The 21,927-nt window shown below is 41.5% G+C and overlaps 1 protein-coding gene across 4 annotated transcripts in view; it reads left to right on the top strand.

The window, feature by feature from the left end:
- LOC145488563 (sacsin-like) overlaps positions 1–17,229 on the top strand; it is a 28,561-nt gene extending 11,332 nt beyond the window's left edge. For all 4 annotated transcript variants that reach the window (XM_081467448.1, XM_081467449.1, XM_081467447.1 and 1 more), the window contains exons 2-10: positions 103–165; positions 552–652; positions 1,001–1,111; positions 1,723–1,870; positions 2,357–3,350; positions 3,876–4,447; positions 4,755–15,865; positions 16,217–16,496; positions 16,877–17,229. In XM_081467448.1, the coding sequence (XP_081323574.1) occupies positions 162–165; positions 552–652; positions 1,001–1,111; positions 1,723–1,870; positions 2,357–3,350; positions 3,876–4,447; positions 4,755–15,865; positions 16,217–16,495 (13,320 nt within the window). In that variant the 5' untranslated portion in view covers positions 103–161 and the 3' untranslated portion in view covers position 16,496; positions 16,877–17,229. The remainder of the gene's footprint in view (positions 1–102; positions 166–551; positions 653–1,000; positions 1,112–1,722; positions 1,871–2,356; positions 3,351–3,875; positions 4,448–4,754; positions 15,866–16,216; positions 16,497–16,876) is intronic.
- The last annotated feature ends 4,698 nt before the right edge of the window (positions 17,230–21,927 follow it).

Genomic DNA, 21,927 nt, shown 5'->3' with positions numbered 1-21,927 from the left:
GTGTCGCGGAATATTTACATCGCTTGAAACTATACAGTGCTTGAATGTTCAATATGGTTCCAAAGCGCGCTGATTTTATTTCTTAATTGTTCTCTTATTCAGATGATTATCAGGTGAAGGAACAGCAAGAAGCTATTTGAAGAAAATCTGAAATCTTGCTCATGGGTGGGTATAAATTATGCCATATAACTGAACGATGACTTCGGTAAGAAATCCGGGTGCGTTTCATTTTTAGTTTTCTATATTCTGGGGGCGTTTTTAATAACTCGCGTAGGGAAGCATTCTTTCGGGAATTAATGCCTACGCGTAGGTTACAGAGACGTCTCTCGTCTATCCATAGTCCATGTGGTGCATATAGAAGTCCGGATATGCCAAAATTATCAGATAATTAGATTTCAACTGAAGTGGAATTCTTGTCTCAAGCAACTTTAAAAAGCCTCGATCATTCAGGAAGGAAATTATGTTACTTCGGATATTTCTTAGGCCAGTCTTTGTGTGTGGTTTCTTTGAAACTTACCTGTAATGTCTGTTTCTTTTAATTTGTTGCTCAGCGAACAAAGATGACGATGGGTTTGATTTGATTCAGCCATCACTCATCCAACAGTTGAGGTCCATCTTAGATCAGTATCCTGATGATGGACAGATACTGAAGGTAAAACACATTACTTTTGTGCAAAAATCTCCGAGATTGCAGGGAAGCAAAATTTCCTTCCTTCTATCTGCTACAGTAAGGTTTGCAAATTTCACGACATAGTCCTTTTGCCAAACAATACAACACATAGCATATTGGACTACCATGGATCAATTAAATACTGAATTACAACGTCAACTTCACATTCATGATAAAAACCAGCAAGGCCATGTACGAGAACTCTTCGTTTATTTTTGTAACAGTCTGTGTATAAGAAATTTATACAGTTTTGCGTTAGATGTTAAAGATATTCCTGTGGTAGCATCTCTATTTTTGCAATTGTTGATCACTCGAGTCTCTCGTGTCTAGGAACTGATTCAAAATGCCGAGGATGCAAATGCCAGTCGAGTGAAATTCTTGCACGACAAACACAATCATGACACGGAACATCTTTTTGATGAGGACCTCGCACAATTTCAGGTAAACACATCGTTTTGTCTCATTTTTGATCAAAATGAACAAAAATTATGACTTAGTAACGCTGCAAATTCGCAAAATTAAAAATGTGCCGCTAAGACCACGTAGAAAAAACTCACTGAATTGTTCAAGGCCGAGTGATTATTGTGCTAAAATCCAAAAACCTTATGAACGGATAACTCACAATATCAGCTCAGTTCAGTTTCACAGTCATTTTTTACAGTGCATTATACTTAGGGTTTCTTCTAATTTAATGGTCAAAGCCTTTGGGGTTCTGGCTTTTCGAAGTCATGCACAGGAGCGTGCCCTTGGCATTTTCCCGAACGGAAGAATATGGTTTCCGTTTATGTCTGACAAACAGATCTTTAACGAGATAAATGTGCATCCAACCGTTTTTATTTTGGAGAAACTATAGATACAAAGACATCTTTAAGGCTTAAAAAGCCTAAAGTTTTCTCTGATGTTGTTAGATAAGGGAAGGAGAAAATCTGCCAATATCTACAGCATACTGTTATAGTTGACATGACTACACAAGTTACGTCTGGGGACGCTACAAAAAGACACAGTGCCACAGAAGACTTCCTCATATATCTTTTATTGAAATGTTCAAACAGGGCCCAGCGCTTTACGCTTACAACAACGCACGGTTTACAAGAGAAGACTGGAAGGGTATTCGACTGGTCTGTGATAGCATCAAAGTGGAAGATCCAATGAAAGTCGGCCGTTTTGGTTTGGGATTCAAGTCTGTATTTCACATGACAGGTACATGCCTCTCCAGTACAATCTTAATAAATTTTAGTGTTTATATACGTCGCTAACATGGTACATAGGTAAAAGATGTACATTCCAGATCTACTTAACACAAAGAATTTTTCAGAGAGCTACGACCAAATCACGTTTTTATATTTCCATACAAAAAATCATCCAGTGATATGAAATCACAGAGAATCTAAGGTTCACAGAGTAACAAATAGGTCTACACATATGCGCCCTCTTAATCATAACTGAAGGAGAGACCCTGCTTAAAGACTCATATTTATTTATTGAACCAGATGAAAAACGACAATAGCTGCAAAGAGAAACGTTTAAAACTCTTGTCTTCTATTAGTTAATTAAATTGGCCTACTTTGTTTAGAAAAGTGAAACAATTGTTTCAAGATTGAATTCAATATTCCGTTACTTAAATAAAAGCACTTGACACCATATAGTGGTCCCCTGAGTCATGTTTTCTTCACTCTTCTATCTCAGATTTACCAAGTTTACTCAGTGATTCCCAAATTGGCTTCATTGACCCTCATGGTATTCACTTTTCTGACAAGCGGCACAGAAGAACAGGAAAACACTGGCGACTCAACGAAGACCGCGCAGAAATGGACGAAATACCAGACCAGTTCCTTCCTTACCAAGGAATCTTTGACTGTACGAAAGATGTTTTTTCCCAGGGATTTTACGATGGCACCTTGTTCCGTTTCCCTTTTAGGACCAAACCCTCCGAGTTGTCAGAAACACTCTACTCTGCAGAGAAGATGGATACACTGTTTGAAAGTTTTGAGGCTGACGCCCACTTAATTCTCCTCTTTCTTCAACACCTGGAATCAATTGAGCTTTATGTTAGAGAAGAGTCAGAGTCTGATCCTGAAAGGATCTTCCAAGTTAGAATCGCCGATCAAAGTCTCCAAATAGTTCGAGCGAAGAGAAAGGAGTTTCTCGCACAGATCAAACCTGGAAAAGTGATGACAGAATCTGTCACTGTGACCTACCCTGTCACGATAGAGACAGTAAAGCTCCACTCGCCCGTGAAGCAGCATTCTTTCCTCGTTACCAATTACTTTTGTGGAGGGGAGGTTTCTATGAGGTTTAAGAGGCTAATGACAGATAAAGAGCTTAACTATCTACCCACAGTGGGTGTCGCCATGGCACTGCCAACAGGTCCCAAACTGCAAACACCCGACATCAAAGGCCACGTGTTCTGCTTCTTGCCTCTGCCGGTGCAAAAGAGGAGCTTGACAGGTTTGCCAGTGCACGTTAACGGCTTCTTTGCTTTGAGTCAGAACAGGCGTTATATCAAATCTCCAAATGCGGATCAAGAGGATCGGGAGACGAGTGGTCGGCAGCTGACGGACAAGTCGTTACTATGGAACAGATGTCTTCTCGAGGAGGCGATACCCAGAGCGTATGCCACGATGATTTTGGAAGCAATTAACGAGAAATCATTTTTCGTACCAAGGACATCCATCTTCAAGTAAGTGTTATTTTGTCTGAGAAGTGACTCGGATAATAACTGTCATGCTCTTGGATAAGTATACCTCCAACTACAAAATATTCACTCAGTGTTGGCCCTTAAACGTGCTTTCACGTAAGTTACAGATTTTTGATTCTATACCCAGAAGTAATCGATGGTTGTTAGCACATGATAAGCTCTTAGTATTGTTGGACCCATTTTGTTTCCACGATCGCGAACGCGTAGTTTGTCGTGCTTTTTACCGTTTGTTAGTAATCTGGACTTGTTAAAAATGTTATTTCATTCAAACACGGAGTATGTAGAGCATTGAAGTTAAAACTGGCTACCGCTGTTCACCGAGCCAACGCTCGGTACTCTTGGAGAAGAACTAAGTCGTATATTGCGTCTATAAATAAATGTAATTTCAAAAATGTTTACAAGGCACAGGCAGTATAGCAAGCATGGCTCTTGAGAAGAGTCTTGCTTGCTATGCTGGTATTGAAACGAGGGAACTACTGCAGTGTTACGCTTATTTGTTTCTTACAGAGCATGGCCAGACATCAGCTCCATTGACCCAAAGTGGGAAAAGATAAGAGATGTATTGTTTCACTTGCTACTACAGAAAAAAGTTGTTTACACCCCGGCACATCTTGGGCAATGGCTGACAGTACAGAAAGCCGTTTTTGACCTGCTGTCTAAAGATGAACCTAAAGAGCTGCTTCAGCAAGTGTTGCTAGCAGCTGATGTGCCTGTCGTTTCAGTACCCAGCCACGTCACGGACGCCATTAGTTGCTATGCAGGGGTAAAGAATATCACACCCAGTGGTACAAGAGCAATATTGAAGCAAGTCCCTTCTTGTTACCAGAACCTTGATAGACGAGAGAAACTACTCCTTCTTCAGTTTTGTCTTAAAGACCGCAAATATGACAAACTCTGCGGCTTGATGTTGTTGCCCCTCTTCAATGGCACCTTCACAAAATTTTCAGATCAGGGAGAGCGAATTTATGTCTGCTCGCGTAATCATCCACGACAACTATTTCCTGGTTTAGGACACCGTTTCCTTGACGAAAAACTCGATGGGGACGTCATTGGGAAGCTGAATGATGCAGCTGATCAAGGTAGAATGATTCCTATTTGGATTCGATTATGGTGTTATCTTACCGAGCATTTTTTATTCTTAATTTTAATATCTACAGTAGTTAATGACATTCCTTTCATAAGTCGCATGGCACAGCGGAAAGAAAAACGGCCTTACAACGAATTAACTTACCAAAACTGTAACAAAGACGACTGAGGCATGCCGGTTGTTATCCTTTAATCAATTCCTTTTCGTTGGTTTTACATTATTATGGTGAAAAACGTCCTAATATTGCGTGTCTCATGAAGGAGACCGTCACTCTTTATGTTGTTATCGTTTTTTCACAGAAGTTACACAATTACGGCTATTATGCGAAGATGATGTACCATCTCTTCTCTCGGAGGCCTTACCGGATGAGTGGAATAAGGGTAATACCGTTTCGTGGTTCCCCGATGACAGTAATCACAATCATCCCCCGAGAGACTGGATCAAAGTTGTCTGGAGATATCTTCAAGAACATTTCACGAGAGAGGAAGATATTCAGAGCCTTGGAAAACTACCTCTGATTCCACTCAGCCTAGTACACACACCTATAACCTTGGCACGACTTTGCCGCCCTTCTAGAGTTGTTGTCAAACGCCTAAATGATGATTGCCTCGACGACACACTAACAAATGTTTTGAGGAAGCTTGGTGTAATTATTATGAATGATTTTCCAGCCTATATAAGACACCATCCCGCTGTCTTGGGGGCGTTTGTACATCCACCCTCCGCACAAGGCGTTTTGAAAGCAATGGTGATTTCCTCTGGCCAGATGGCAGCTGGAAAGTTTCCAGAAATCGTACGCAAGATATTATCTGCTAACGACAAGCACCTCCTCAGGTCATTTCTTGCCCATGTGAGACGGTCATCTGTAGGACAAGTGGAGTACAATCTTCTGTGTTCGCTTCCCATTTTCCAGACGCTGTCCAAGAAGTTCGTATCAAAGACGGAGGGTCTTTGTGCAGCGGTTGCTGATTCTCTTCCGGTTTCACCTGTACGAGAGCTGATTGACATTAGCGAGCACGATTCCAAGTCTTTTGCAGTTTTATTAGACGTCAAGATTCTAACGCCAACTGAGTTACTCTGCCAAATAGTGTTTCCAGACATACAACGAGGAAAGTACACTGGAGAGCAGATTGACAAACTCCTGACTTATGTACTGGAAAACCACACTAGGGAAATTCGCAAAAATTCCACTTTCAAACAGGAATTACAGGCCTTGCCCTTTGTCTCCACACAAAGAGGGCGCGCAAGAGCATCAGACCTCTTTGATCCCAGAAAGCTGATCCTGAAGAAGTTATTTGTCAATGAAGATGTTTTCCCCACAGTCGCGTACAACGAACGTTCTGTACTCGTCATGTTAGAAGAACTTGGAATGAAAAGCGAGGACAACATCACTGGATACGATTTGTACCAAAGTGCGAAATTAGTAAGTGGGCTTACTCACCTTCCAACTGCAGAGCAGAAGTCAAGAGCAGTTTTGGAGTTCCTCAGAGACAATCCCCAAAAGTTGTCAGAGTCAGTCAATGGACAACCAGTAGGATCGCTTTTGAAGGACATTCCGTGGGTTTCAAGGTTGCAAGAGAGGCCCCCTAACTATCCTGCGGGATTGGCATGGTTTGAAGCAGGCGAAGAAAATGACAAACACTTTTTCAAGCCAACTGAAGTGAAAAGTCAGTATCTCGCAAACCTCGTTGGAACAGTTATGCCTCTTGTAGAAGTACAGCCAACGAATCAAATTTCCAGGTATTTTGGCTGGCAATATCTACCCGGTGTCTTCCAGGTCATTCAGCAGTTGCAGAATGTGATCAGATCGTATTCAAAAGAAGAAAAACCGCTCTTTATGGTTGTGGTAAACGAAATTTACTTGTTGCTTAGTCGAGTGCTAACGTCAAAGGACGTTGGTGGGGATCCTGCCTATGACTGTTTAGAAGAAATTGATTGGGTGTGGAATGGAGAGGGCTTTTCTTCACCTAGCCATGTGCTTTTCAGTAAGCCACACATTGATCTTACACCCTACTTACGTTCTCTTCCTCCCGACATGGCTAAGTACGGTGAACTGTTTTACCGTTTTGGCATGAGGGAACGCAGTAATCCAACTGTTTTGGTACAGGTCCTTCACATGATTAAAGAGAAGTATGACGATGGAAATGTCCTGTCCAGCGCTTTAGAAGTAAAGCACGATCTTCAGTTATCCGTCAACATTCTGAATGAGTTGGCAAGCGAGACGTTGACAGAGGAGCTACAAGGGCAAATTGTTCTACCAACACACACTGAAAACAACTCAGATGTAAGGCTTGAACCAGTAGAGTGCTGTATGTACTCCCACCACGATTGGCTGAAGAGAGAAGGTGACGATGAAGACATGGACTACTTTTATGTACACCCCAATGTCCCTAACAGTACTGCTGAACGACTTGGTGTCCCAAGTCTCACAAATCGAATGCTGGACCCGGACGAGCTGTCCATAGGAGAAGAGTTTGGACAGGAAGAGAGGCTTACTACTCGGCTGAACCGACTTCTGGAGGAGTACACGGATGGATTTTCAGTTCTAAAAGAACTTGTTCAAAACGCAGACGATGCCGGTGCCACCGAGGTCAGATTTCTCTATGATGAAAGGACGAACGAGGATGCCATGACATGCTTGATCGACGAAGGCATGAAAGGTTGCCAAGGTCCTGCATTGTGGGTCTACAATGACGCTCAATTCAACGATGAAGACTTTGAGAACATTGCAAAACTGAATGAGGCAACAAAAGAGCACGAAACGGAAAAGATTGGCAGGTTTGGACTTGGCTTTAATGCGGTGTACAATTTGACAGATGTGCCCATGTTCCTTAGTAGGAACTATTTTGTCATTTTTGATCCTCACACGTCATACCTCGGGAAGGCCATTAAGAACAAAATGAAGCCAGGAATGAAGATTGATCTCAACAAGGACGTGAAGAGGCTTCGAAAATTCACCAATCAGTTCAAGCCATTCACTGGTATCTTTGGCTGTGATTTACGTCTTGATAAAGAAGACAATTCATTTGATGGAACTCTTTTTCGATTTCCATTGAGAACGAGCGAGCAAGCTGAAAGAAGTGAGATAAAGAAGCTACCATACGATGACCAGCAAATACGAGAATTGTTGCTAATGCTCGTTAATGGAGCCAATACCTTACTCCTCTTCACGCAGAATGTCCTTCATGTCAGTGTATTTTCTTTGGCAGTATCTCCCAGTCAAGACCGAAAGGCGACATTACTGTTTCAAGTAAGCAAGTCACTAGCACAAGGTGGAATAGTTAGAGGCCTGTCTGTCCCTGTTAATCTACCAGCCGCGACAATGAAGTTGGCCTCAGAGGAAAAGGATTTCTTGAAGCAATGCAATTTTCTTCAAGTGTCGTCACAGGTAACTCGAAATTTTAGGAAGGGAGCACCAACCAAACTAATAAAATCGGCCATGAAGGTTAACATCAAGTGCAGTTTTACGGAGGACGGTCTGAGTTTCTTCGCATATGACGTACCTTATCAAAAGGAGTGTAGCACCTGGCTTGTGGCGTCTTCCATGGGTAATGGTCAAGCACTGAAATTTGCTAAGAATGATTTGAGCCTTCTCCCATCGGCGGGGGCAGCTGTTCAGCTGGTTCCAAATACATCTGGCACCATTTTGCCCTTGCCTGTGAAGAAGACAGCTGATGGATTAGATGTCAACGGGATCTTGTTTTGCTACCTCCCACTTCCAATTCACAGTGGCCTTCCTATTCACATAAATGGAGCATTTGCATTAGCTGCTAACAGGCGTCATTTGCAGGAAAAACTTGAAGATGACAAGAAGTGTTATGGAGTAGACTGGAACAATATACTCATGCAAGATTCTGTTGCTTCTGCTTATCTCTGCCTTCTCGAGGATCTGAGGTCCATTGTTTCTGCTGACGGATCTTATAAGTTCCATTCGTTGTGGCCAAAAGCTTGTGAGACTCATCATAATTGCTGGCCAGTCATGAAGTCGTTCTATACACAAGTTGCCAGAGGAAATTACTCTTTGTTTTCTGACGGACAGAAGTGGCTAAATATTGATGAAATTGCATTTCTTGATCCAGATTTTAGAAAGGAGCCGCTAATAGGAGATATCTCGCTCACAGTTTTCCAGCTGCTTATGAAAGGAAGTGCAGTGGTCATTGATGTTCCCGCGGATGTCTTAAGGTCGTTCCAATTTTGTGGACTGGGAGAAGTAGTAAATCCCAAGATCTACGACAAGGATAGATTTTTTTGCGAACTGTTCTTCCCAAACATCTCCACTGTACCTCCAGAGTTAAGAGATGCACTAGTGCTTCATGCTCTGGATATCAACTGCAATGACCTGATAAGGACGCATGCTTGCATCCCAGCATCACCACTTGGTAACACCCTCAAGTATCCATCTCAACTCATACATCCAAGCAAAGACGCAGCCCATCTCTTTCTTTCTGGCGATGGAAGGTTTCCTTTTGGGAATAAAGATACTTTCCTTCACACTCAACGGCTTGCAAAACTTGAGACTCTGGGAATGGTGTCGGATTATCTTCCTTGGCACGAGATTGCAGAGAGAGCCGAAAGTATTCAACGACTAAATGAAGTCAACAGTGACGCAGCGTGCAAGCGGACGATGGTATTGCTACAATTTATGGAGAAGAAGATGAAATACGAAGATAAAATTCCCTCAAACAGTATCATTGGAAGACGCATTTTGGAGGCAAAGTTTCTTCCAGTTCTTAAGAAGCCTGCCTCGTTTCCTCTTCGATGGAAAGGAGATGAGGTAGGAAGCAAAGTTCTCCTCGCACCTAATGATGTCTTTCTGGAAGACAAAAAGTACCTTTTATGCTGCACGGAACCATTAGTTGGAGTGTTTATCCCTCGAAATGTTAGACCGTTGTTGGGGCTAGACAAAAAACACGCGACTTTGGCCCATGTAATAGCTCAACTGGAAGTAGCTATGTCCACCAAAGTTGAATCGTCAGAGTTCAATGTACATGAAGAGATAAGCCATTTGTGCCACGCTGCTTATTCGTATCTAGATAAAGCGCTTGCTAACAATTCGAAGGCTATCGAGAAATTGTTGAATAGCAAGAACTTCATCCTTAACGGAAGACAGTTTCTTTTTGCTAGTCAGGTGGCTTTTCATCTCAGAGTCGACTGCTCGCCATACCTTTACCAGCTTCCAGAACGTTTGGCGGAGGCTTTTCCAAAACTGATGAAAGTGGCTGGTGTAAGGGACCATTTTGGGGAAAAAGATTTCATTTCAAGTCTTCTACAAATGAAAAGCCGCTTCGCTGAAACTGAACTTGATCAAAAAAGTCTTCAGACTGCCGTGCATCTGGCGAATCAACTGGGCGAAACTCTCAGAGATTCTGAATGCGATCCTTCTGAAGTCGAGGAAAAATGTGGAACTGTTTATCTTCCTGACTCGAGAGGAGTTTTGCGACCAGTTTCCGAGCTTTGCATCAAGGACTGTCCTTGGATGCCTGATGAGCCAGGCGTGCATTTTGTTAGCACTAGAATTCCTTGGGAAACGTGTAACTATGTCGGTGTTAAAACACGCAGAGAAGAAGCTTTGCGGTCTCATGTCGTTGGCATTCCCTTTGGTCAGCGGGAGAAACTCACAAATCGCCTGAAACGTATTCTAACATGCTATCCATGCGAGAAGGAAATTTTGAAAGAACTTCTTCAAAACGCTGATGATGCAAAAGCGACTGAGATTTGTTTCATAAAAGACCCCAGACACCATCCCAAAGAAAAAGTGTTTGAAGACAGTTGGCAAGCACTACAGGGACCTGCCTTGTGTGTGTACAACAACAAGCCTTTCACCAATGCCGATATTGAAGGAATACGGAATCTTGGCGAGGGTAGTAAGGGCGACGATCCAAATAAAACTGGTCAATATGGTGTCGGGTTTAATGCTGTCTACCATTTGACTGATGCGCCGTCCTTCATTTCAAAAGGAGAGGAGATTGGCGATGTCTTGTGCGTTTTTGACCCCCACTGTAAGTTCGCTCCTGGTGCAAGTTCAGAAGAACCTGGACTAATGATCAAAGTCGACACAACCCTTCAGAGAAGGTTTCCGGATGTTTTTCCATGTTATCTGGGAAAACACTTTCCAAGAGATAGCGCAACCATGTTCAGATTTCCTCTGAGAACAGCGCATATGGCTCTAGAATCCAAAATATCGTCAAGTTCTGTGTCACTGGAAAAGCTGGACACAATGATGGAGGAATTGAAGAAAGAGCTATTTGAAGTTCTCCTTTTTGTAAACAATGTGAAGAAGATAACCCTTTGTGAAGTCAATAGAACAAGTGGGGATCTAGAGAATGCTTACACAGTCGAAGCAGTGATGTCAGAGGAGGATGAACTCAAGAGACGAGCATTTGCCAATTACATCAAAGAGATTGGAAGGCTACTACAGGAGGGAAGAGAAGTTCTTCCAACTGACATTCAAGTAGCAAGAGTGTCCTATGTCTTGAGCATCACAGACACTCTTGGAAACCAAGAAAAGTGGCTAATTGTTCAACAGATGGGCTTTGAGAAGTCTGTGGAGAAGAGTATCGTTAATGCCTTTGAGAAACATCAACTTGGGATGCTTCCTCGTGGCGGTGTGGCCTGCCTTTTGGAAAAGAAATCTGTACAAAAATGCCATGTACAAAGAAGAAAAAAAGCTTATTGTTTTCTGCCACTTCCATTCGAAACTAAGCTGCCAGTTCACATTAATGGTCACTTTGCACTGGAACACGAGGCAAGAAGAAATTTGTGGAGCAACGAAGCTGGTGGATACCAGAGTGACTGGAATAATGCATTGTTGCAAGATGTCGTGGCATCGTGCTACATTACGCTGTTGGTCGAAGTGCGAAATTTTCTTCAGCTACCAATAATCCAAGATAGAAACCCCTGCACCGAAGATGAGATCCTGTACAAGATTGCTTTCTACGAAACCTTTTTCCCACGTCTACCTCCCAAGGAACAGTATTGGGAGACGCTGGTTGACTCTGTCTATCAAGAAATCAACAGAAGAGAACTGAAAATCATACCAGTTGTTCGAAGAAGACCAATGGAAGTCGCCAGCAAAACTGCGAAGAGTAGAACTGTAGTAGAAGTTTCGTGGCTACCACCAACCAGCAATGGAAGGGAGCAAGCATTTTTCAACAACCTTGAAGTAGAAGGTCCCTTTGCCATGTCCCCTGACAAGGAAACAAATAAATCCCAAACGGAAACAATAAAGAGGTTTGAGGCAATACTTCTTGAAAGCGGTTTTAACCTCGTGGCCTTTTCCTTGTCGTTGCACAAATCCTTTTTGAGAGCTGGTATAACTACATGCTGCATCTCTCCAAGCTCTGTTATAGATTTCTACAGAACACGTAGTTCTCAGAACCCCTTGTGCACGATTGGGCCAATTCCCTGTCAAGTAGATGGAACAACATTGAAAGATGTTCTTGGAGTTAATGTGGTGCTGCAGTACTGCAAAGGTGATGCAAGCTTTCTCGATAAGCTGGAAGGTCTTCCACTGCTTCTTACGCAAGACAATCGTCTTCATTTGTTCTCAAGCGAAGAACCCAAGTTCCTCTCTCGATATCAAGATATTCTTCCTGGTTCACCACATATCTTTCTTCATGAGCAAGTTTACAGGAAGATATTTAGTGATGATACAACCAAAAACTCGTCCGTTTTGAAGCCTTTGGATGTAAGAGCATTCGCAGAGAACTTACCCCAAACATTGCAACAGGAACGCTATGGAAAGGCAGAGTTTGTTGAGTGGTATCCAACCCAAAAAGCTACCCCCAACCGACGATGGATATACAGGGTATGGGTTTTTCTTCATGAGATTGTGAGGGATGTTGTCGATGACGTAAACATGGATACGCAGACCAGGAACCTTCAGATTGCGCGAGCACTTGAACCCCTGTCGAACTGGAGCATACTTCCTGCTACCGAGGCGAAAAACACAGAAGGGAAGCGCTCCTTCCGTTCTCTCTTACAGTTCAGTGGGCCCCCACCCGCTGAAAATTTCCTTGTGCCTCTGGGAAAAGCAGCATCTGTCCTCGACTTCAAAAGTGCTGATTCTTCAAGCCAGAAACTCGTGGACGTCTTGCACAAACTTGGTCTACCTGAACTTAACTCTACTACACTCTCAACCACGGGTTCAGGTACCTATGCGTGCTCATCTCAAAACTCGGTTAATCTCGCTCGTATCATTGTTGCATCGCTGAAGGTCCCTGCATCACTTCTAACATCACTTGATCAAAAGATGGAGTTAGACCCGCAGTCACTTAGAGGAAGGCTGGGCTCCCCGGATTGTATCACCATCCTGGAGTACTTCAGTAGAAGTGTGAAGTGCCTGCGAGATGCCGACAGGATCATCCTAAGAAGGCTACCCTTTTATGAAGCAACACATGGTGGTTTGATAAGACTCAAGGATCGCAGAGTGTGTGTTCTACCAAATGAAATACCACAAAAGGGAATAGATGTGTTGGAGCGTGAGCTTAATGTAGTGTTTCTGAAATCCTGGCAAAGTCTCTCCGAGTTGTTCAAGTTCCTGGAACTTGAATGTGTTTCTGCTGTTGACGTGTATTGCAGCTTTATTCTGACAAAGTTCTCCATTCTTAGCGAGGATGCAAGGCAGGTTCACCTGGAATTTATCCGGAAATCCATTTTGGACGATTTCGAAACAGAAGATGGCGACCAGGAAAGACTACTGGAATGTTTAAGAAATACCCCACTTGTTCCCTCAGCGGATGGGAGTCTGAAGACTGCCTCCTGTTTCTACGACCCTGGAATTGATGTTTTCAGCATAATGCTTTCAGAAAGCATGTTTCCTTCAAAGCCTCTCAATTCACCAGAGTGGTTGGACTTTCTGCGACGTATTGGTCTTGTTCATGAAGTTACCAAGAACAATTTCAAGAGATTTGCTACGGAACTTGCACATGAGGCCGCATCAGCGCCAGATGATAGCACTTACAAGAAATCTACAGTTCTGGTCAATCATCTCATACACCGACAAAATGTAGTGGCGGAGGGACTACTACAAAGTATTTGCGATATTCGTTTCGTGGCCGGGGATCCCGTAAGAGAACCCCTTCAAGCACTTTTTCCACCGCTTGGGCGCGTCGTAGGTCATCAGATTACTTTCTTTGCGTTCAAAGAGGCAGTTCCCTCTGAACATGCAGAAATTGTTTGGACGAAGGCGCATTTACTTCCAAGATGGGCAAACCCACGGTGTCGTCTTCATGAGCTTAACAGCCCTCCCGGTGTCAGCATGGCCCAGTACTGTAATTCTTTTGTCTCACAGCTCCAGATTTTAGAGAAGCCACCAGTCGATCTTGTTGTTGGTCACTGCCAAAATATATGTGTATATCTCGCAAACAACAACGAGGAGATGTCTGAGCAATGTCACACAATTATGGCAGTAATGGAACGCATTTACACATTTTTGCTGACAAAACCAATCTCACACAGTGGGGCAAAGAAAGTCCTGGAGAATATCCCTTTCGTTTTGGTTGAACATGGAAAGAAACTCATTCTACCTTGTCAAGCAGTCCTCGAGCTGTATGAGCATCTTGAAATTAGACCATTTCTTTACGGAATTCCTAAAGAATTTGGAAAATTTCACCCACTCTTTGAGAGCCTTGGCTGTTCCAAAGTTGTTACAATTTCCCACTATGCTATGGTGTTGGACATGTTACAGAAGAAATGCCAGAAATCAAAACTGCACCCAAATGAAGTCAGAATGTGTGTCAAGGCAACGAAAGGCTTCTTCGAAAGACTAGAAGAAAACGCCAAAGCGGTGGAGAGCCTTTCAGCGCTTTACCTTCCGGGAATGTCTTTAACAGGAAGTTCTTCTGAGGGGATCCAGACGGTAACACCAGTCTCCTTACACAAGTCTTCAGATCTTATTTTCAATGATGCACCTGCCTCTCTGCGGGGTCGACTGCGCAATTTCAATCAACTTTTCTTACTCGACCTTCGTTTGATGGATGTGACCTGCAGCTCTACTCAGATCAACTATAAAGAGCTAACGATGAAGTTACCAACAGCTTTACAGCCAAAAATGCTTTCTCAGGTTGTCGAAGAAAAACTGAGTGCCCCACAGACCGTTGAATTGGTGATGAATCAAGCTGTGACACAACTGAAGCACCAGCTCTCTTCCCCTCAGTTTTGTTCTGGAGTTATCAGACTAATTCGAGACGAGAACAGTCGACAGAAGAGAGATATCAATAAGAGTGTGATTGACAGTATCGCAAGAGGGCTTCGCCGAATCGAACTTTGTGTTGTAAAAAGCCTCAAAACCACGCTTTTTTCAAATGAAGTTCCCATTCCTGAAAGTGAAGAAGAAGTGAAGTCCTTTTTAGACAAAGTTGTGGTTTCTGATGAAGAGATATGGCGGGTGTATGTTAATGTTACATCGGCAGTGGATGAAATTACCTCTGCCATACCATTGGTATCCAGTGTTATCGTAGAAATATGTTTGGGGCTTCTGGGTAGAATGGCGGTGCTTATTCCTACCATGTTGCTGTGTTCCCCCAGCGAAATTTGGTCGCTGTTAGATAATATGGGTGTTCGACAAGATGACTCGAATCGTCCAGCAGAAGACGAAATCTTTCCGCCGCCCGGGAGCTTTATCCCAATTGAAGACCACCATTTGCTGAATGATGCCTTTGAAGAATTTGAACCCGGCGAATATGTGGGATACGAGCTAGACGACCCAAGTCTGCAGAGGCAAGAAGGAAACGCTACCTACATATACGCTGTGATTATCGACGTAAGGGCAAATGAAGATTTCAGCCCCTTGACAAAGCGCTACAAAATCAATATTGGAGATGATCAAGAAATTGTGGTCGATGCTGCTGACTTGTACAAATTCCATCGTGTGACTTCTGTCACCTCATCAGCAATTGTTTTATCTGATCAGCGAAGGGAGCCTCCAAGAAACAGAAGTAGACAGGAGGTGTTTGATGAAATTTCAGACCTCCTGGAGGATGCATGGAAACTACCAGAAGAGAAGAGAAGGAAAATCATTAAGCGACTGTATCTGCAGTGGCATCCCGATAAAAACTTTGGCGATGAAGAATTCTGCACAGAAGTTTGTCAACATATACAGCACGAGACCTCCCGATTGGAAAGAGGTGAACCACGGGGTAGTAGAAGACCTAACAAAGGAGCCAGAACTTCGGGTGGATCCTACGACGATTTCTTTACGTCCTGGGGAGCTCGTGCAAGGGAACATTACACGCAGCGCCAGGGATATCAAGAAAGACAACGGTCACCTCGAAACTCACACAGGAAGAATCCTCAACCACGTGAAGCAAAGCGATGGTTTAGACAAGCTAAGGCCGATGTCGCGGCAGTGGAGAATGATATTGTGTATGGCAATCCTTCCTATGAGTGGGCATGTTTTAAATGCCACCAGGTAAGATTAACAAGTGTTTCCCTAGCTTTAATCTAATTTGATAGCAAGGTGCAGGTGGTAAGAGAAACATTCTGTACATGCATATTTTGAAGCACATTTTGAAGCCATATATGTTGACTGATGCATCCAATATTTCACCATAACGACAGCATGTGGAGATTAATGTACAGCTACATGAAATTCTCCAAGCATATACTTATTTTAAAAAATGTGCTTGTGCTATTTTAATTACTCTTGGAGTACTTACAGTTGCTCAAATAACTGTCCCTTTCCCGACCGTTTTCATCAAAATTGAAAACATAACTTATCAAATTAACACTTGCTCAGTCTAAGCGAATGCTGCTTTTGTAGGCAGCGGAGAAAGCCCTGAAAGCCGCTCAGTACACAATAGACGCCGACAAGACTAGTGTCCACAACTTGGTCCAGAATTGCAACGGCTTGAATGACTCAGAGTTAACCGAATTGGCTTGGCAGTTGGAGGTTCTTGTTGGCGATTCAACACGCATGCGCTATCCAGATCGGATGCATTTTCCTCAGATTCCAAACGACGTTTACTCGGCCCAAATGGCTCAACAAGCCTTGCAGCTTGCCAAGAAGATCGTCGAGCGTGTTAAAGACCGGATTTCTTAAGGTGCGTTCTGAAGAAAGAAATACTGTACTGTGTGTCCATAAGTGGGTGTGAAATTCATGATAAATAAATGGACAGTCGCCTCGCGATCTCTCTCCGTGGGACGATTACATGTTTCTAGTAACAATTATCACAAGACATAGCTGACAAGGGCGTCGCCGGTCATTATGTGGACGATCGCCACCTCCAGCCATCAGATTGTATTATAGTATATCAGTAGAATTCCACTGAAAAATTAATCGATGGAAACAAGGAAAATGTTTTTGGTTTGTTTAATGTCACATGCACATATGCAAGGGTGATATGCATATTTATATCTGTCCTTTCGTTTATTTAATGACGTGTAGATATCAACAACTAATGCTATAAACTGAATTTGACAGGCTGTGACAGAAACGTGCCACTGGAAAGATTCAAGCAGGGGTGCGCATGCATTTCTCACAGTGATGACCAATCTTCATACTCATGTGTGCAGCAGTGGACGATTTAAACTTTATCGAACAATAAAGCTTCGAAGTAAACCAGTAGATTTAAGGACAGTGATTGATGTATCGAAGTGCTCATATAGCCAAATTCAAACCCAAGTACGATTTTTAGCGTGGAGTTCTCGTCTCCGGTAGTGCATGTTTTTTTATATCTCGTTATCTACCGTTAGAAACTTCGCTTTTAGTGTTCAAATTAACCAAACAGTCAGAGGAGAATTCCAGTCAGTATTATAACCATAGTTTGCGTTAATGTCGCGTTTGGTTTCAGTTATGTTCTAAAGTCAAAGACAACTTACCTTTTATTAAGCCTTGCTCCAAGTAAATTAAGAGTCATTTTGTTGGGATATTAAAGGGACACTATCACCATTTTTAGTATGATTTTTAAAGTCTCAAAAACATATCCAGTCGATCATTGGAAGCTGAACAATAATGGTTTTATTTTGTAGAGCAGCACTCGACAAATAATTAAAACCCACTAGGAAGTCAGGATGGATAACGATGGCGAGGATGGAAACGGATTGCGATATGGATTTTTGAAAAAAGGTCGGGATGTCAGTTTTTAAAAGGTTCAAGTTTAGCCTGAAAATTGTTGAAATTTTGCAAAAATGTTGCTGCATTGTGGACTTTCTTCACGAAATTGATTTTAATCATTTACTTAGAGCTAATTAAGTTCTTATTACTTAAATTTAGGGGCCATTTCGTGAATTTATAACAGTTTAAAGGAAATATATCTTGACAGTGTTCCTTCAAATACAATATTCAATAGGTCGTTTTGCCTTTGTAAGTGTAGAGCTTTTTCACCAACCAGAGGACCCCTTTAGACGTTCCCATTTGCTACTATACCTTTCAATCACAGGCTAGGCAAAAACTGAGCTGTTAGTCTACGTGTAACCTCAGTTATATTGTCAGTTTCAAGTCAGGTATACACGCAGGTGCGTCATCCTATATAAACGATAGACTTGTTCGTTCTAGTTGAAAACACGAGTCCTCTCCTGTTTACTCGTTGTAGATGTAGTTTGTCTCGTACTTATCAGTGTAGAAATGAGACAAGTGAAAGGTAATTGCATGATTTTAGTAGTCATTATACACTTGCTCAAAACTAGTTTGCAGGCATACCACCCGAATAGAGAAAACAGATAGATGAGAGTAGTATGGCTTTTTAGTCCGGTTGACGTTTTACAATTGCGTTCAAATTTTGCATCCGAATATTAAATGAGACGTATTTTAACAGTAGTAGATGTTTTAGAAATGCACACTTATCTCTTTTTCTTTTTTGTCAGTTTTATAATCGATTTGCCGCATCGTTATTTTGTAGGAAAATAAAAAGATCAGTTTTGCTGAATAGAAGCTAGTATGTTTGATTATTCTCAGACTACTTTTAAACCAGTGACACACGTTGTCTGCAGTACAAAAGTACGAGTTTGATAACATAAATCAAAGAATGCCTTTCATAGAGATTCTTATATTATTAGACTGTGTTTATGAAGTTCATGATCAAAGAACGAAAACCTCCATTCCTGTGATATATAGATGTGTCATAGAATAAAGTGACGTGAGAGAGAACTAAAGTGAGCCGTGAGCCGTAGTTAAGGTGGCTCAAAACAGTTTCCAGCAGTTAAATTTTGATGGATCTTATAACCACTCTTTATCACTTGATGCTACAATCATGGAATAGAAAAATTGCCCAATCATTGGTGAGCACATTGTTATCATTTTTGTGACAAAATAGGTTACCATAGCAATAGTATGACCTGCGAAGAACACCCTTAATTACAGCTTTAGGGACTTATAATTCAAAAACGGCAGGGTGAAATTTTTTATATTAAAAATTTTAATGGGCATGATAAGATGCAACATTTGCTAAAGGTTAAAAAAATTCAGTACATAGGGTTCAGAGCCACCTTAAAGTTTTGACAATTTAAGGTGGCTCTGAACCCTATGTGTAACCTATTGTGCCACAAAAATGATAACGTGTTCACTAATGATTGGGCAGTTTTTTGATACCATGATTGTAGCATCAAGTGATGAAGAGAGGTAATAACAAGCCCTCAAAATCTAAGTGCTGGGAACTGTTTTAAGCCACCTTAAAAGTCTTTGTACCAAGCAAATAGTCCATGTACAAAGCTTCAGTAATTCGAAAGAAAAACGAAAACTAAAACAATTCATTTAATTGATACTCTTGCTCGGTTTCGAAAAAAAGTGGCCAAAATGTTTATCATGATGGGGGAATGATGGGGCCGGTGAGGGGGGTGAGGTGAGAGGGATTGACTAAATATCTTCTTTATACGATGTGCCTAATAGACCACTTTCGATATATTAAAATTAAGCGTGGCAGTGAGGCCTAGAGGAGATAACGGAATTTGAATGCCATGTTTATTTATTTCTTTTGTTTGTGTCCTCTAGACCTCAATATCAAGCAGAATTTTAATATATCAAAAGTAGCCTATTGAGAGACGTGCATGGTAGTGAGGGTCTGGATGGGTTTCTTTGACAACTGACAAAAGGCAAAAACAAAAACAAAAATAAATAACTGACAACTGATAATACTCGAAAACCTTAACTGACATTTGTAGTCAGATTTACTGCCAACTGACAAAAGGCTTAAGCCGTTGAACATTATTTGTTTTGAAATTCATGGCACTTCACTTTTTGGGGTTAAAGTAATATTACTTTACGCTCTTTAGTTTGTTTATAGACCGAAACCATCACAAAGAGTTTTCTATTAAGTCTGTAATTATTAATCATTCACAATTTGACATTAATAGTATCTGTTACATAATTCTCAATTGAAAGCCACGTGCTTCAGGCCTGAGGCCTGGTTCAGATGGAGAAAAATGTTGTATAGTGACTCTCGTTTAGTTGTATGGCTAGGTTTGAAGCTTGAACAATAAAGGATAATCTCGCAATTATCTAAACAAATATAGGTTGCCCCTCCCAGCTATATATATATAACCCTCGGACGTACCAGCGGGTGGGGGGAAGGTTTGATTTTTTATCAATTTCCGGTATTTTTCGACTTGTTAAGAAAATAGCGATCCAAGATGATGGATTCAAGATGGCAAATCAAATGATGTCGTTTGACCTCATATGACAAAAATGGGGGCTGCAAAATATGGCCATCTCACAGAGCAAGCACAGCGCTATCTCTTCTCAATGTAAATTTATTCTTGTGTGCCTCAACATAACAAAAACCCCAAGGAGAGGGTATGACTTTGCTTGTTCTTTTGAAAGAAACACAACGTCCGTCTAGAATAGCTCAGGGGAGAGGTACCTCAATGCCGTAGTTCACGTCCACTGGCCGATTACCCCGGGGAACCATGACAAAAGTGAACTGAACTAGTTCACGTCTAAAAATGTATTGCGTTCGTACAGGCTGCTCTTCTGTAATGTCCTTCCTATTATATTACTGAAAAAGTCTACTGAAAGAACCAGTGAGTGAAACACTTGAAATTTCCAGCTTTTTCGAAGGGACTCAGCATAATGCAAATAATGTTCCTCCTTACTTTTTTTCCTTATTTCAGTTCTTTAGCAATATTGAAACGGAAAATTTCATTTTACAGCTAGTACAATAACAAGATATTGACAGCTGTCAGTTATAAGCTGAAAAGAAAACCATGCAATCAGAACCTAAAGTATTCTCTATTTGCCCTCCATACCACTCCTTTCCTCACAGATTAATTTCTCTAGAAACTTTGATAACGTGGCAGTTCTGAATATGATTGAGTCTAGGCTATCACACCTTGTATCAAACCAACATAGGAGCTGTCGTCCATATTAACACTTTTTGTGAAGCACTGTCCCTTGGTTTGATCTTGCTTTAAAGGAGAAAAAGAGAACATGAATATTCTCAAATGTGTACAAGAGGTCACAGTTAAATAATCTAAGGTTCTTTTCTGCTGCAGGTTGAAATAACATTAAAACATCTATCACACATGATTGACAAGGGACTCTTTTGAGAAAGGAATGATGTATCTCAATCGAATTAATTTGCGAAGTAGTTTTCTTAGACTAAGTGCTCCTCGCCCACTGACCACCTGTTTCAGTTACTAGATATTTTTTGGTTTGTGAATCTCCTTTTGGAACTACAGGAGAACTGAGAGTACAAATACTGTGCTACCAACTCACCCGCAAGACAAAAAAATACTCATATAAAATATCTGTAGCATTTAAGGCTTTCTCTTGAACGGTGTTAATAACCATCATCACCATCAACACCATTTTTTCAAATTTTTCAACATAACCAATCAAAGGAGGAAAAGGAAGGATCTTTAAGATAGCCGATATTCACAAATTCTAACAATGACTTCAAATTCTTTTAGGCCTTTCAATCTTTTCTTCTGTTTTTTATTATGAAGTGATGCATGAATCAATATCTTGTGCCAGCTATAAGGCATTCAAATTTATCTGAAAAGTGGTTCTATTCACCTAATTTTAACAAGATTGACTGATTCCTGTTTGTAACGCTGGCGAGTATAACAACTAAGATTTTATGAAGGTGAATTAATCAACATGACACGAGCGTGGGACAAAGAAAAATTCTGAGTCCCCGACAGGAATCGAACCCATGACCTCCTGAACACCGGGCGGGCGCTCTATCCACTGAGCTACGAGAACTCATGGAGAGCAAGGTCATTTAACTGAGTTCATACATGACAGGTGTCCTGCATACTGCTAGGATCAATGCTATCGAAGTCATCTTGAGTAGTGATAAGTTAATAAAGATGGTGAATTTTATTAACTTATAACTAAGTTTTCTATATTTCTCTTTCTAACATTATTAATCTTACAACGAAATCATTCCTAAATCAAGCCCTATATCTTGGCGTCATTTAGTTATACTTCTTTGCCAACACGTGTGTGAGATCCAGTTACACACAAAAGGCTGGTTCAGACAATTTTTCCCAACCAAATGGGAGAGAGTTAGTGGAATTCAATTACAGTGTTTCCCT

The sequence above is a fragment of the Orbicella franksi genome, chromosome 5 (genome assembly GCF_964199315.1).
Source record: "Orbicella franksi chromosome 5, jaOrbFran1.1, whole genome shotgun sequence".
NCBI classification, from domain to species: Eukaryota; Metazoa; Cnidaria; class Anthozoa; order Scleractinia; family Merulinidae; genus Orbicella; species Orbicella franksi.
This window is presented reverse-complemented; position numbering and strand designations above follow the sequence as displayed.